Consider the following 16488-nt stretch of genomic DNA (forward strand, 5'->3'; position numbering starts at 1 on the left):
ATTTCACCATAGGAATGCATTGCTAGATTCCTATTGGCTATTTCAATAGCCAATAGCAAACTAACTATTGCACCCGCCCTCTGCTGCAGTTCTCCATCAGGTCCCCACTAGTGATTGACAGCAGCAGAGGACGGGTACAATACCTAGTTTGCTATTGCAAATTGAAAAAGCCAATAGGAATGTAGCAATGCATTCCTATGGCCAAATTTTTTATTTTTAGAAAAAAATTTTGACGGCAGCAGAACAGCCGGCCATTAGAAAACTGTTGGGCGGAGATGGCTGTCATTGCTAGCTCTGCACAATCGTTTTCTATTTTTATTTTTCTACTTTTTTAACTATTTTTCTGTTCTGCTCGGTCCCACAGAGGGAGCGAGCAGAACAGCCGAACCGAATGCTGCTCAGCGCCATTCGGCTATTCACTCACTGCTGTTCAGTATCTATCAGAATAGACCGAACAGCAGCGAGTAGCCTGCCGGAGGTTCAGCTTAGCCGATCCAGATGTTGGATCGGCTGAGTCGAACTCCTTCTGCACTTCGCGTAGGCCGAACATGCTGTGCATGTTCGGCTGACCCGAAGCCATGCGAAGCCACCCGATGTACGGCTGATTTCAGCCGATATACGGCTGAAATCAGCCGTACCAGCCTGAAGTGAATAGCCGAACAGCGTTTGGCTCACTTCGCTTCAGGTCGGTCATTCACTTGGCTGCCTATTGCAGCTTAGTGAATAGACCCCTTAGTATTGTCTGCCTAATTTTAGGTGCTAGAGAGCTGCTGCCGAACTGTTGTTTGAGGCCCATTTTCAGCCAAAAGTGAACCCACCCACTGCTCAATCACACCGCCTCTCACCAATTCAGTTGTTTTCTCATGATTTGTAAAACAAATAACTCACCCCAAGTCCACAGAGTGGGTCTTTCGCTGGCACCACTTCTGGAGGACTGGTAATCCAGCACTGCAGATGTAACCACACCAACCACTGATGTCATCTCTACTGAGACTCCTCTTCTGGATCCTGAGAGGACTCTGCTGCTGGACAGCCAATAGAAAGTATCCAGGTCACACAGGCAGTAATGTGGACACCCAAAAAAGTCTCCCCCCCATCCTCCTGTACAAAGAAGAAGAGAGACGACTCGGGACTGGAATGTCCGATGACTGCAGGTTTGGGCAATAAGTTACGAGTAAAAGGGACATTTAGGTAGTTTATCCTACATCAGCGATTAGTTAGAGGAGTGGGGAGAGGGGGTGTGGGGACCCTGGAGTTCAGCTTTAAGTTATTTCATCATTCCCTAGTAAAACAAGTATTTTGTTTATGTATGCTGCTTTAAAAACTATAAGTTCCAAATTCACATGAGTTCCTGCCCATAATTGTATAGTATTTAGTCTGCCAAATCACTCTATATTACTATATTATAAACAATTACTATTTTGTTAGCCCACTGTTTTATCTCCTGTAGCGTCTTTGCAGCCACTTCTTGTCTACAAGCATGCACTCGAAAAATTGTTGCATAGCATTTCCGAGAGGGTAGTTACCCGAGGGTGACAACATTGGACCCCGACTCTGCAATGTATGTTGGCACGGCTGCTTCTGCAATGTATGTTGGCAAAGAAGTCAGAAATTAACGATATGCCCCATGTGTATCCACGGAAGTCACTTTATATGTAGCTTGCTTGTTTCTGTTATCTGTATTATATTTTATGTATACATTTGCAAATGATATTCCAAGCAGAGGGATAGTAATGTGATACAACTTTTTTAAGTAGTCCCTTACAACATAAGCACTCTGCTAATTGTCACTGTGACAGATCCCGTGTTCTTAGAAAACATTACAACTATGCTATCAATCACACATGTACAATTTATAATTTCTCCTGTCAAGACAAAACTTGTATACAATATATTTCCAGTCTTATTATGGTATCCCATGGGAGCTAGCAGATGAAGAAAAAAACTTTGTATGTTACAAGAAAGGTTCTCTTCAGATGTCATTTCAGAGTCATGAAATGTTATCAGGCTCTCAGATCTTTGGTACTACGTGACATTGACTTAATGTAAATGGCAGCAATTCACTGCCATAACAACTATGCCATCTACACTGAACTCCAGTTCATTGCCTTTACAAGGGGCTCTGGAATTACGGTGACAGATGTTTTTATAGTCATATTCTCATAACAGTTATATTTATCAAGAGATGGTTGAGTACTGTTTGTGATACTTTTTGTATTTGCAGTTACTTGTTAGCGGATGCTTCCAGGGGTCTACCTCATTTTTCCTGGTCCAAGCAGTACTAATACACAAAGGTTAAGGACTTGTTTCCACCAGCCCTGCGTTGATCGCACTGTCCCGTGCCCAGAACAAAAGGGATTGCATATACAAGGTCTCCTTGCGTTCTGGGGTGGGAGGGGGTGTGGCAGTGCAATCGGCCGCACAGGATCGCGTGGTAAACAACTCCCTGCCTTCCAGTGAGCTACCGATCGCAAAAAAAGCATGCATGCAAAATATAAGAATATAAAATATAAGAAAATCTGCAAGGGCAACAATCTATGAAGAGAAAAGACACACACACAGAGTGAAAAACATCAGATAAGGAGAAATGAAGTTGGGAGGGCAGGAGGAAGAGTCACAGAGGTGAGAATAGTCACCTCTGCATTCGCACAGTACCCCACAAATGTTAATCCATTAACTAAGGTCTATATGAAATTGTATGTACATGGGTGGAAAATTGGCTGCAAGCACAGACCCAAGGGTATTAATCAATTGGTAATTCGCTATTTGGGCAAGGGTTGGGAATGAGGTGCCCCAGGGTTCAGTCCTGGGACCGATCCTGTTCATCTTATTCATCCATGATATAGAGATTGGACTAAATAGCTCAATTTCTGTTTTTGCGGATGATACTAAACTCTGCAGAGCAGTAAATCCCGAATAGGAGATATTTGCACTACAATAGGACCTAAGTAAAATTGAGGAATGGGCTACAAGAAGGCAAATGCAATTTAATGTTGAATTACTTGCAATACTTCCACTTTATAAATCATTAGTTCGGCCTCATCATGAGTATGCAGTACAGTTCTTTCAGGAGGGATGTCCTGGAACTGGAGAGAATTCAGAGAAAGGCTACAAAAGTAATTAAAGGGATTGAAGGCCTGAGTTATGAAGACTGCATTCAAAATCTTAACTTATTCACCTTGGAAAAGAGGTGGTTGAGTGGGGACCTTATTGCAGTCTTCAAAATCATCAATGGGGACCACAATATTAGGAACAAACTGTTTAATACCAAAACTGTATTGAGAACCCGGAGACAGAACAAGAGGTTAGAAGAGAGAGGGTTCAATCGTACAATTTGTAGGGGGTATCTACTGTGAGAGTAGTGAAAGTTTGGAACTCACTACCACAGGCGGTGGTATCTGCTGATAACATTGATAAATTCAAGAAACTTCTGGATGAGTTTCTTCTTTCGCAGAATCTACAGGAATATGGGAAGTGTTAGACCAAGATAAACACACTCACATACATAGGTTGAACTGGGTGGACCTTGGTCTTTATTTAACCTTCTATACTATGTTACTATGAGAATCAGGCCCGGCGCTACCGCAAGGCAAGTCAGGGGGCCGCCTGAGGGCACTGCAGGGTGAGGGCGGAAAAAACAGCATTTTGACAAGTACTTGTACTTGTCAAAATGCTCCGATGTTTGCGCTATGTTTATTTATTTTTTTCACTTACCTTCGGTGCGGGAGATCAGCGGCGAGTCAGCATAGCATTTTAGAAAGCTAAAGTCCACATTCAGTCCTTTCTTTTATGGTTTGTCCATGTAGATTTATGCATTTTTGTAATTTCTGTCCTGTTTTACCAATGTAACATCCCTGGTTGCACTTGTTACACTGTTACATTACAGGAGGCCCAGTTGTATGATCCACTAATACTGAAAGTTTTAGTGGAGTAATGTAATGGATTGATGTAGCTTCACAGTTTGCAAAGTTTGTTGTTGCAAGGTTTTGCACACTTATTTGTGTCTCTAAAGTCAGAATGAAATTTTCTGTTGATTAATATCTGTCTGAGGTTGGGTGATTGCCTGAGGCCAGCATTGGGGGTTGTTTCTTGGTTCATTGAAGGGTGAAATGTATTAAATGAAATAATAATATTAAGTAATAAGGAACATGGAGAATCTCAGGAACGAGGAAAGATTAACTGAACTGAAATAATTTTTCCTTGAGAAGAGGTGATTAAGGAGGATATGATCACCTTATGTATGAATATATAAATAGCCTAAAGAGTAGTTTTTGTGTAAAGTTGTTCACTTTAAGGTGTTTGTAAAAGACAAACTTCTAGTGCCTGGAGGAAAAGAGGTTTAACTTCTGCATGTGGAAAGGGTTCTCTACAGAAAGAACTGTGATAAAGTGGAATAGTCTTCAACAATAGTCTTATTTTTGTCTTTTTGTTAAACTCATTAGATGTGTCTTTTTTATCAATCGAACTTTATAATTATATTAAAACAAATCAGAGCACATGGAACAAATTGATGTTTTCATTCATCACATGATCTCAATAATTCTCTCTTACCTGTAGCTCTGATTCCAGACTGTATTTACGCGGCTGCTGTCTAAGTTCTTCTGTCGGTGACCAGGCCCTCCCATCACACCTGCAGGCAGAGGGCAAACTAATGTCACTCATTATCAATCACACTCAGTGGAATCAAAACAAAGGTAAATAAGATCATTCCTGGCAAACAACAATGTAGTGAAGGAATAACAGTAGTTCTCATCATGCTTACTCATTATTGATTACATCAACAGTGCAGTCTGTAAGTAAAATATCTATTTGTCTATTGTACTTCTAAACACCTGTGTAAACTCTCCTTACAATTACAGGCCAGAAATAAATAGATAAAAAAACAGTATTTCTACTTGAGACCTTTCTTGATTTGGAAAGCAAAGAGCTAGCTGGCATCATGTATGGCTCAATCAACCGTATTTACTTAGCTTAGATAACTAGTAAAGTGCAAGTACTTTGTGGTACGTGCTAATACCTGCAATTGTCCTCATATCAATACCTGCAGGGTCCCCAGCTTTACACGGAGCCTCAATGTCTCCTAACCTCCATTCCCAGCTGACTCTATGCTCTGCCCCTGTCATTTAACTATCAAATTCTAGATCCTCTACTGGCTACAGACTGCTTATGTCTAGGCTTCCAATATTTGCACTTTAGTCTGGCACTGTGCATTTATGCCATTAATAAATGGCTTAGTATGACATATCGTCTGTAACTGATTTCAGACATTTTTTGGAGCACTTTACAGAGAAGACTGAGCTTTTAATACCAGTCCCCAAACTGCAAGAAGCTTGGACTTGGAAATGTCCCTAGGACACATAAATACACACACAAATAACGCAGTTTTAATTTTCTGTAATTTTTCCTAATTAGAGTAAAAAATACAAACCCCAGTGGTGATTAAATACCACCAAAAGAAAGCTCTATCTGTCCCCAAAAAATGGTATAAAATTCATTTCAGTACAGCGTTGCACGACGGAATAAAGGTCAGTCAAAGTACCGCAGAGCTGAACACTGAAACATGGCCTGGACAGGAAGGGGGTCTAAACACCTGGTCTTGAACATTTATTATTACCCAGTTTTTTGGTAAAATATAAAAGACGGGGTCACGTCGGGAGAATAGACACCAAACAAGTCAAGCTTTAAAATTGCGCGCACCCGCGAAATAGCAGAAAACTACCATACCCAAAATTGGCCATAGGCGACACTTTAAAAGCTTTTACCGCTTATCAGTTTAGTGTTATCAGTGATTGATGGCCCTAGAATTATTGCTCTCACTCCGACGTTCGCGGCGATATGTAACATTTGCGGCGTAATGGGCGCAATCGTCTTTTTTGCACGTATGCGCCACACGACACATGTGTGCATGAAATATGTATGGGTGGGGACTTTAAAAAATGATTTTTTTTTTAAATTATTTTTTATGCATAACTTTAAATTTTTTGGGGGGGACTTACATTTTTTTTCCTTTTTTTTCACTAAATTTATTGCTATCACATACAGGGTCTAATAAAACCCCCCTATGTGATAGCAAAATATGTGACAGGTCCTCTTTATGGAGACATCAGGGGTCTCCAAGACCCCTAATGTCACCTAGGACCCCCCAAAAGAAGCTGATGCTTGCATAGGAGAGGGGACCGGAGGGAGCTCGTGTAATGAACTCCCTCTGATCACCTGTGACACAGGCGACATGCTGATCCAGGGCTCGCACCGGGCACAGCGGAGCCCGGGATCAGCGCAACAACGGCGGGGGGCACCGCGGAGGGGGGCACCGATCGTTAACCCATACAAGTGATCCGCCCGCTCTACAGCCGGCGGATCGCTTGTATGTTATGTTTTTCACAACGGCCGGCCCGGAGGCAGTTAAAGGAACGAGTGCTAGCCTCTTAGCCATCCTCTTGTCTTCGCTTTGTTGTTATTTAGCTCAGTACATTGGAGAAGGTGCTACTTCTTGCACCTATTACTAAATTACAGTGGAATGTCTAAGGGCCTGTTCACATGAGTTTCAGGTCCTGATCAGGTGCGGATCAGCAGACGCGGTGCTATGTGTTTTGCCGCGTTTTTGATGCGTTCCAGTAAAAAAAAAAAAAATGTTTTTTTTTGCTGGCGTAGGGCTGTCAGTATGTTAGCTGCAGTGCAGTGTGTTTTTGACACATTTTTGACGCGTTTTGCATTTCCGGACTGTTTCCTGACCGTACAAAATGTGACATGCAGTATTTTTCTGTCGTAACCTGAGCGGACTGCGCACGTGAGAACTGTAGCCCATAAAACACATAGGGATACATTGGGATGCATTTTTAGTGCAGGAGCATACGGATCAGGTCAGCACAGAAAACGGACGTCATGTGAAGAGGCCCTAAATGTCAAAAATTCAGCAGCAGCCGAGTGAATAACCGACCTGCAGTGAACTGAGTCGAATTCTGTTCGGCTATTCACTTCAGGCTTGTATGGCTGATTTCAACCGTATATCGGGCGGCTTCGTGTGGCTTCGGGTCGGCCAAACATGCTCAGCATGTTCGGCCGACCCAAAGTGCAGATGGAGTTCGAACCTCAGGCAGGCTACTCGCTGCTGTTTGGCCTATTCTCATAGATGCTGAACAGCAGTGAGTAAATAGCCGAATGCCTCTGTGGTACCGAGCAGAATAGAAAAGTAGTTAAAAAAGTAGAAAAAAAATAGAAAACAATTGTTTTCTATTGGCCGGGCGGTTCTGCTGCCGTAAAAAAAAAAAACACCATAGGAACGCATAGCTAGATTCCTATTGGCTGATGCTGTCAATCACCAGAGGGGGACCTGATGGAGAACTGCAGGTCCCCCTCTGCTGATTTAAAGCAGCAGTGGGCGGGTGCAATAGCTGGTTTGCTACTGGCTATTGCAAATTGAAATAGCCAATAGGAATCTAGCTATGCATTCCTATGGTGATTTTATTTTTTAAAATTTTTTTATTCTGACGGCAGCCAATGGGGTCACAGTCAGAATAGAAAAGTAGTTAAAAAAGTAGAAAAAAAATAGAAAACAATTGTTTTCTATTGGCCGGGCGGTTCTGCTGCCGTAAAAAAAAAAACACCATAGGAACGCATAGCTAGATTCCTATTGGCTGATGCTGTCAATCACCAGAGGGGGACCTGATGGAGAACTGCAGGTCCCCCTCTGCTGATTTAAAGCAGCAGTGGGCGGGTGCAATAGCTGGTTTGCTACTGGCTATTGCAAATTGAAATAGCCAATAGGAATCTAGCTATGCATTCCTATGGTGATTTTATTTTTTAAAATTTTTTTATTCTGACGGCAGCCAACGGCTCCGATGTCAGAAGAAAAAAAAAAACGAGCAGGGAAAGGTTTACTCTGCCCAATTGAGCAGAATGAACCTTTCAGGGAGAAACCAGGTAACCAGGAACACCATCTGTCATTACACACTGAGAACACGGAGAGGCCTCTGTGATATCATAGCGGACCGGCCGGGTTCTCAGTGTGTAATGACAGCGTCCCTGGTTACCTAGTAACCAGGGACGCTTATCTCTCTGAAAGTGGCCGGAGCCAGCCATTTGGCCAGCTTCGGCTTCCACTGCCGCTCAGTCGAGCTGAGGCATATGACTGAGCCGCTCGGGCAACTTCGGGAGCTGTACGGGCTATAGTGAATAGCCCGTACAGCAGCCCTTCGGTTCTACTGAACCGAAGGGGTCCTGGAGCGGAAGCTAGCCAAAGGATCAGCCGAAGCTAAGTGAATAGACCCCTTAGTGATTTTCTCTGAGGGAAAGAGAACAACATGACAAATCCTGTACCTCTTCTGTTTCGCATAAGAAAAACCTTATGAAATGGCCAGCTTTAGTTTCTCATGAAAGATCAATAACCCTATCCTCTTATTAAACATTATACAGGAGGTGTCTTGTGCCAAGACTGCAGTTCACAGCACCATAAAAAAAACTTTGAACACAGAGAAATTTGGGGTTGTATTATTACCGTAGTAATATCACCTTTTTTAACAGGGCCATCCAAAGAGCAGTGGTATTCAGTAACCCATAACAACCAATCAGATCATATATTAGATATCTTTAGAGTAGTGTAGAGAAGATGGTTTTGGATTGGTTGCTGTTTGTTCTATTCTTTTTATACTTTTTGTTTGTTTCTGCCCATGTTCACACATTGTTAGTGCACATGCCAGAATGAAAAACAACAGATATGTCACAGGAACCCATGTAAACCAATGAGTTTGTTCACATCTATGCGCTCTGTTATTTTAAGTTTTGGGAAATGATGCATATCCACCTTCATTTTCATGCGATTTGAGGGCACGTCCACACCACATGCGTTTGGTCTGTACTGGTCTTTTTATTCTAGGGCAGCTTGAATACAAGACAAGGCAAGTTGCCCTGTCTCGGGTGGGCACAGTTTATATCACCATATTGCGGTGGTGTGCACTTAAAAAAAAAATACAACATCAAGTTCACTCACTGCCGTTTGCCCCTATTCTCATTATGACTGCTGGAGGTGCCAGGATCGCATGGACCTCAGGAACAAGTCTGGTGTCTCTCCCAGGGAAGATCTCATGCATATCCTCTATGCAGCTGTTGCTCTTCTACACAGTGTCATCCTCTGGAGTCTATTTTTGCTATGGATTTCTGAAGCCCTATACCCTCTTTCCAAGTTTGGCTGTTCTTTAATAAAGCATGTAAAAAGTCCTTAAAGTGACTGGCCTCCCGCTAGTGTTCACATCCCACAACCCAGTTAAGTATTTACCCCTGAGAGTGAAATGTCAGCCCTGCCTACCTTTTGGGGTCCACCACAGGCCTCTGAGGTTCAGGGGGCAATACACAGAGGTGGGGGCAAGAGGGGGAGAAAAAAATCAAAAGTGGAGAAAAGGAAAGGAGAGGGTAGGCTCAAATATAAGAGTATAAAATCTAGAGTTCTCATATTAATTATCACCTCATGGACCCCCGGGAGACAAAGCTGTGGGAGTTACATCACCCCACTGGTCCTCTAATGTAAATCCCCTGGCGTCCACCCAGTCTGCCCATCAAACTTTCGTGGGCAGCTTCAGCTCATATAGGTAAATGTTTAGAACGGAAATATTCTGTCGATCACCCATAACCACTGGTCCACTGTGGGTGGAGTATCAAGTCTCCACCTAAGAAGAATCTAGCGTAGAAAGCAACATAGAAAATAAGAAGCCTTTGAGCTTGGGTAGTGTTAAAGGGTTATTAAACCCTCACGTTTTTTTGCATATATCTACTGCTAGCAAAGGATCTTGGAGCGGGCGCATGCGCAGTTCACATGTTCGGCCGGGAGACGAGGAGAGACACAAGGTAAGTATATGGAGCAGCGTGGGACTCCGTGGGACATGAGAGAAGAGGAGGACAGAGGAGTCAGCGCTGGATCAGAGACCCGCAGCAGCACTGGAGGGTCAGCTAAAAACGACAGTAAGGAAGAAGATGATCAGATTAAGAGGCATCATTTAAGGTAAGTTCCTACACTGACATTGGGGGAGGGAAAAAAATTATATATCACTTTAATTTGATCAGTAAATCCCAATAGGAAAAGTAAGGGGTGAGCAGCTAGTTGTAAACCCATCACACAATTAATGGTGTGCACCACAGAATTCTAGCACGGCTGAAGCACAGTGTTTCTCTCCTGGGCGGCCGGGAGCGGGAGACTCCCGGAGCACCCGGGAGAGTTGGACTGTCTGGAGATCAGTGTCCCTGTTTAGCTGGTAACCAGGGACGCTGATCTCTCTGCAAGTGGCTGGATCACGGCTTGCTGCGCCCATCTGTCAGAAGCAGGCTGTTGGCCGGCCAATGGCCTGCCGCTCAGCGACTTCAGGAGCTGTACGGGCTATAGGGAATAGCCCTTACAGCAGCCCATTGGTTCTACTGAACCGAAGGGGTCCTGGGGCCGAAGCTAGCCGAAGGATCAGCCGAAGCTACGGCTAGATGCTTACTGCTTCGTGAATAGACCCCTAGGATTCTTATCCTGATGTTTTCCCTCTGTGAATCGAGTCAACACAAGACACAGAAATCCAGGAAGTAATTTCGTCACAAAGTTTACCACATGGTCACTGCAGTAAAATCAATCCTCAATGGCCAAACCAAAAAATCACCATGTATGAAAACACGCATCAAAAACACATTGCAATGCACAGCAATGGATAAGAAAAAATGTCTGTAAACACACTACAACACTTGGTAAAAAAAAGCACGAAAAAATGGACAAAAGTTGACTGTGATCCTACACTGATGGACCAGCACCAAAACTTCAGACTGTGTCATAGTTAATTTGGCATATACAGGTGAAACTCGAATAATTAGAATATCGTGCAAAGTTCATTTATTTCACTAATGCAACTTAAAAGGTGAAACTAATATATGAGATAGACTCATTACATGCAAAGCAAGATAATTCAAGCCGTGATTTGTCATAATTGTGATGATTATGGCTTACAGCTCATGAAAACCCCAAGAACCCCAAATCCACAACCTCAAAAAAGTAGATTATTACATGCAATCAATAAAACAAGGATTGTACATAGAACAATATCGGATCTCTGAAAAGTACAAGCATGCATATGTACTCAGTACTTGGTTTGGGCAGATGATTATGGCTTACAGCTCATGAAAACCCCAAGAACCCCAAATCCACAACCTCAAAAAAGTAGATTATTACATGCAATCAATAAAACAAGGATTGTACATAGAACAATATCGGATCTCTGAAAAGTACAAGCATGCATATGTACTCAGTACTTGGTTTGGGCCCCTTTTGCAGCACTTACTGCAATTACTTTTGCACGATATTCTAATTATTCGAGTTTCACCTGTACAGTCAGATGTTCTCTTTGTAAGGCTACATTTCTAATCACTACTACCATACAGGTTTACTTTATAAAAAGTGCTGCAACTAGCTTTATTTATCAAAGTGTCTGAATGAAGGCCCATTATTTATTTCTTTTATGGCAAAAAATCAGATTGTCAATTAATTTTTTCCAATGCTGTCTAGGGGAATGAGAATCTCATTGGTTGTTATGGACAACAAGAGCAGTTTTTAGTTTACACAATGTGAAAGATAAGTGATTTGGGAATTCAGAAAGTGCTTTATTGTCAATTTATTGCAAACGTGTTTTTTTGTTTTACCTAGGCAATGTAATAATAAGCTGTCTCTCCACTGTTTCCTTACTGCATCTGGAAACACTCTAACTTTATACATGTTAATCAGGGCCGTCTTTAATACTGATTGGACCCTGGGCAAACAATTTCTTGGGCCCCCCCCCCCGGCCCTAACAGCAGCATAGGGAAGAGGTTGGGCAACACTATGTGATGCCGAACGCATAGTAAGCAGAATGGTGCTGCAAGGGTTGCTGCCTTTTCTTCAAGCGAATCCCGAACAGTCTAACACCACACTGCAACTTTTTTTAGAATAAACAAGAGAGAACGAGGAGAGAGGGAGGAGAGACAGACATGGGAGAGAACGAGGAGAGACAGCCAGGGGAGAGAGCGGGGAGAGACAGCAAGGGGAGAGAGAAGAGAATGAGGCAAGGCAGCCAGGAGAGAGACAGCCAGAATAGAGAGAGGGGAGAGACAGCCAGGAGAGAGAGTAAAGAGACAGCAAGGATTGAGAGAGAAGAGACATCCAGGGAGGAGAGCGAGGAGAGACAGCCAGGGGAGAGAGCGGGGAGAGACAGCAAGGGGAGAGAGAAGAGAATGAGGCAAGGCAGCCAGGAGAGAGACAGCCAGAATAGAGAGAGGGGAGAGACAGCCAGGAGAGAGAGCGAGAAGAGACAGACGGGAGAGAGAGAAGAAGAGGAGAGGCAGCCAGGAGAGAGAGCTAGGGGAGAGAGCAAAGAGAGACAGTTATGAGAGAGAGCGAGGAGAGACAGAAAGGAGAGAAAGAGGAGAGACCGAGAGGAGAGAGAGGCAGGAGCATCCTAGTATTTAGAGTACAGGAAGCTTTGCTGCAGCCATACATAGAACTTGATAATGACATTTTCTTTAAAAACTCTAAATCCTGCTTCAGCAGCATAGATTGAACTAGAGAAGCAATGTCAGGAACCTGCTCTGCATATGTATGTGTTGCACACAGTATATGTATCTGTTGCATACATAAACTGTGGCATATTTGGGCACTTACTTGGTGTGAAGGTCCAGAGAGGGGAGGCAGGAGGGGACACAGTGGGGGTGACATCTCAGGGCACGGTGTGGGCTCCCAGCAGGGCCCCCAGACAACACAGGAGAGCAGAGTACGGCGAGCGGGAGGCAGGGCCGTGTTGATAGTGGGCGGAGCCCAGAGCCATGTCTATGCTGCTGTATGTAGCCTCCTGTCTGTAGAGCACCGATGCTGTGTACACAGACAGGGGGCAGGGCTGGTGCAAGCCCCATTGCCCACACAGGTGAGGCTGCCAGCCCTGCATGTGTTTATCTTATGTGGGCTGAAGGGGCAGCTGCTTTGGGCCCCACAACAATGATTGGGCCCTGGGCAACTGCCCCTTTTGCCCTGCCATAAAGACGGCCCTGATGTGAATGCTATGAGGTACAGACAGCACAGGAAAGTATTGAGCAAAACTAGATATAACACTCATTTCACTTGGACTTCTTCAGTATCTGAGGGTGAGGTCCATAGTTCAGTGACCCTCAGCAAACAATGAAAATTATTATTTGACTTCAATAACTGCACTAGCTAATTATTATAGCTCTGTGCACTGTTTAAATGAATAAGCCCCAATAGCAGTTGTCATGCAGAAATGTTTGTATAGCGAAATTACTAAATGGCCATATGCTTTATATGATAAATATATATTACAGATATAAGGCAATCTTTATAATGTCAACAGCGCTTTATAAATATATATGAATGTATATATTTATTTTGTAAAATAAATATTTACTATTGCTTGAGTGATGTAATCATATTTAGCAGTTATTTAAGCATAGCAAGTGTACTAGTTATGAGGTACTGCAAACATAAAATCAATATGTAAGGTTTATTTATATTTGAAACAGTAGAAAATAGCACAAAAATTAGAACATTCAGAAGTCTGAAAGAGAATGTCTCCAACGCCCGCAGAATCCTAATAAGAAGAGCTTCAGCCCTAGAGAATGTATGACGGTGTTTATCCTGGAATGTGGGCAACAAGTTCCCAGTTTCCATTAAACTAATCCTCGCTAGAAACTGCTTTAATACATTGCTCTGTCTAGTGGCAGCTTTGCATATGGTACATGTAACTGTTAAGCATGCAATGTAGCTCACAAGAGAAGCATGGTTAGAAGGAGTTAAAGAAGAACTCCAGCCAAAAACAACAAGCTGTAAATGAATAGACTATTACAAAACAGCTTGCATTTAAAAATAAAGTTACAGGCAGTCCCCGAGTTACAAACAACCAAGTTACTTATGACTCCTACTTACAAACGGAGGTCGCAGGCTGTTCCATTACATGTAATGCTACCGTGCTCGCACCGACGTTCGTAGTACTGTGCCTCCTGTACATTACAGGAAATTGTTAGATGTGCAGATGAGGAGTGCCTGCCTCTTCTTCCGAGTCTGGTACTGTACATTACAGAAAATTGTACAAACATCGGTCCAAGTTGCATTTAAAGTAGAACTCAATGCAAATGTTTTTCTTTTAGTTTTGGTTAATATGGTGTGGGATTAGAGCCACTGTGAGGACAGCAAAACAAATGTTACAGGGGGTTACCCTTCCGTATGCTACCCAAAACTAAAAAATGGCTGGAGTTACACCTAAAATGTTTTACCAGTTCCAACTTACATACAAATTCAACTTAAGAACAAACCTACAGTCCCTATCTTGTTCATAACCCGGGGATTGCCTGTAATAATGAATGGAATAATGAATACAGTGCTGGATTAATGTGTGTATTTTATATCTGTCTAGAGTTCAGGTTTAATATAGATTATTTTTAGTTCATGTACCTCTACCATGACTGTGGTTTCTTGGAGCCCTAGCAAAGGCCCCATTATTTATGTGTACTTGTGGAAATATAAGCACCATGCCAACTACATAAATAAACAGCCTGGATTATTCCAGGTGCATGATCCTTTGTTGTTTTTGGTCTTCACAGAGCACAAAGTTATGATTTCCCCATAGTTTATTCAAATGCTCCACATAGTAGAGGCATTATAGAGGAACACCCACAACTCATTGGCCTTCTTGATGCAAGAAACAGGTAATGTACAATGAACCATTCCAATTAAGGTGTGTCACTTAGTAGATTGGAAATGAATATTGTAAAATCAAAACTCAAAATTTAAAGTGGACCTCAACTACTGTTTACCGCTGCCCATGAAAAATGTCCTGTAATTGGAACTTAAATTAAGCCCCCCCCCCCCATCTCCACTGTTTTCCCACCTTGAAGGTCGCTCTCCTTTGAATATAGAATAAGCAACAGAAGCACCAAATTAGCTACAAAAGCCACTGCTCTGGGATTTCAACATGGCTACTCTCATAACCAAATGCTAAGGCACTGCAATCTCGGCTGTGGGACAGTATGGAAATTCGGTCAAAGCCTCTCCTTGTCTCATCTTCCACTTGACTCATTTCAGAAGAACAATTAATTATCATGGCCATGGACCTTTTTATGCTGGAGGTACCACTTTAAAGTGAAGAAAACTTTTTTGGACAGAGATAATTTGCAGAATAAAGATAGAATAATTAAACAAAGCATGAAGAACGGGGAGATGTTATATTGAAAACTTTCAGGACTATAAAACGTCCCTTAGATGCCAATGTCTTGTGATCACTATCAAATCAAGTGAGCTACTTAATCCAAGCTTTTTATTTATTTCTCTTTGTTCTGTAATTAACTGAATTATTATGGGCGGTTTCGCTCCCATTTCCACATGGAATGGAACTTTCCACTGAGGCAGAGTTGGCTTGTGCAGTTACAGTTTCCGGAAAATATATTTTATTAATGAGCCTGTCTGGTGGCTGCTAGCACTTCCTTCTTCTGACTGCTCCCATCATTTGCCAAATTGAAGGGTCTACAGTGTGTTAAATGAACAATGATCTTCTAGCAGCTATGATCCAATACTGCATATACCATTTTGAAGAGGCGTGTGTAAGTCTGGCTGAAAAGCATAAAATAATGTAGTAGGTCAGGGGTCTCAAACGCAATTCAGTTTGGGTGCCACTTAACAATTTTCTTTTCTTCCATGCGTGGCCACTTGCCAAATTTCATACTTTAAAATAAAATTTAACTATATCCGGTATGGTGAAAAGCAAAAAACTCACCGCTCCAAATCCACCAGACTGTAGATCAATATACACATTGGGTGCAGGCTGTAGTGTAATCCCACTCATCAAATAATGTCTCTCCAATCATTCGCACAAAACTGAGGTTCATAAAAATCCAACTTTATTGCTGTAAATTCTATACAAAGTCCAAAATACAAGGTATACACCACCATAATATCTCTCCCACTTTAGCCCCTCCCATGCGTTTTACCACCTGGGCCTAATCATAGAGGTGAAGTTTCTTATTATTTCAAGTGCTTATAACTGCTGAGTACCGCCCATCTCACAGGTGATGCCTAACTAGCTAAACCCTGGATGTAACCAACTTAGTTAGAAATAAATTCCTAATCCCATACAGGTGAAAACTACAAAACAGCATCAAGTGTAGGCCGGTGTGCTGCGCTTGGTTATGTGTGATCGACCTTTTAATTGGTCTCTAAATTGTGTGGAAATGTGAAATATCACAAACTAAAAACAGTGCCAGTAATCAAATCCTTATTGCGGCTGTATACTGAAATACAAGTTGAAAAGGGGAAATGAGTGTGTTCATAAATACATATTAAATATTGGGTTAACAATGGTGATGGTGACGCACAGCAGAAGTGAGCAATTGCCGCGGCGGTAGTGTCCCATCTCTGGTCCCACCGGCGGCGCTCCTCGATGAGATTCCACTCGCCCCCCCCCCACCCCCCCCCCCAATTTTCCCTCCACCATTGCG

The 16488-nt window shown here is 42.6% G+C and overlaps 1 protein-coding gene across 1 annotated transcript in view; it reads right to left on the reverse strand.

The window, feature by feature from the left end:
- PDLIM4 (PDZ and LIM domain 4) overlaps window positions 1–16488 on the reverse strand; it is a 155863-nt gene that overhangs the window by 66248 nt on the left and 73127 nt on the right. Inside the window, exon 3 of the mRNA XM_018563783.1 lies at window positions 4552–4630. Within this exon, the coding sequence (XP_018419285.1) occupies window positions 4552–4630 (79 nt within the window). The remainder of the gene's footprint in view (window positions 1–4551; window positions 4631–16488) is intronic.

Source organism: Nanorana parkeri, unplaced genomic scaffold (assembly GCF_000935625.1).
Source record: "Nanorana parkeri isolate BGI_ZX_2015 unplaced genomic scaffold, ASM93562v1 scaffold695, whole genome shotgun sequence".
Classification (NCBI taxonomy): Eukaryota; Metazoa; Chordata; class Amphibia; order Anura; family Dicroglossidae; genus Nanorana; species Nanorana parkeri.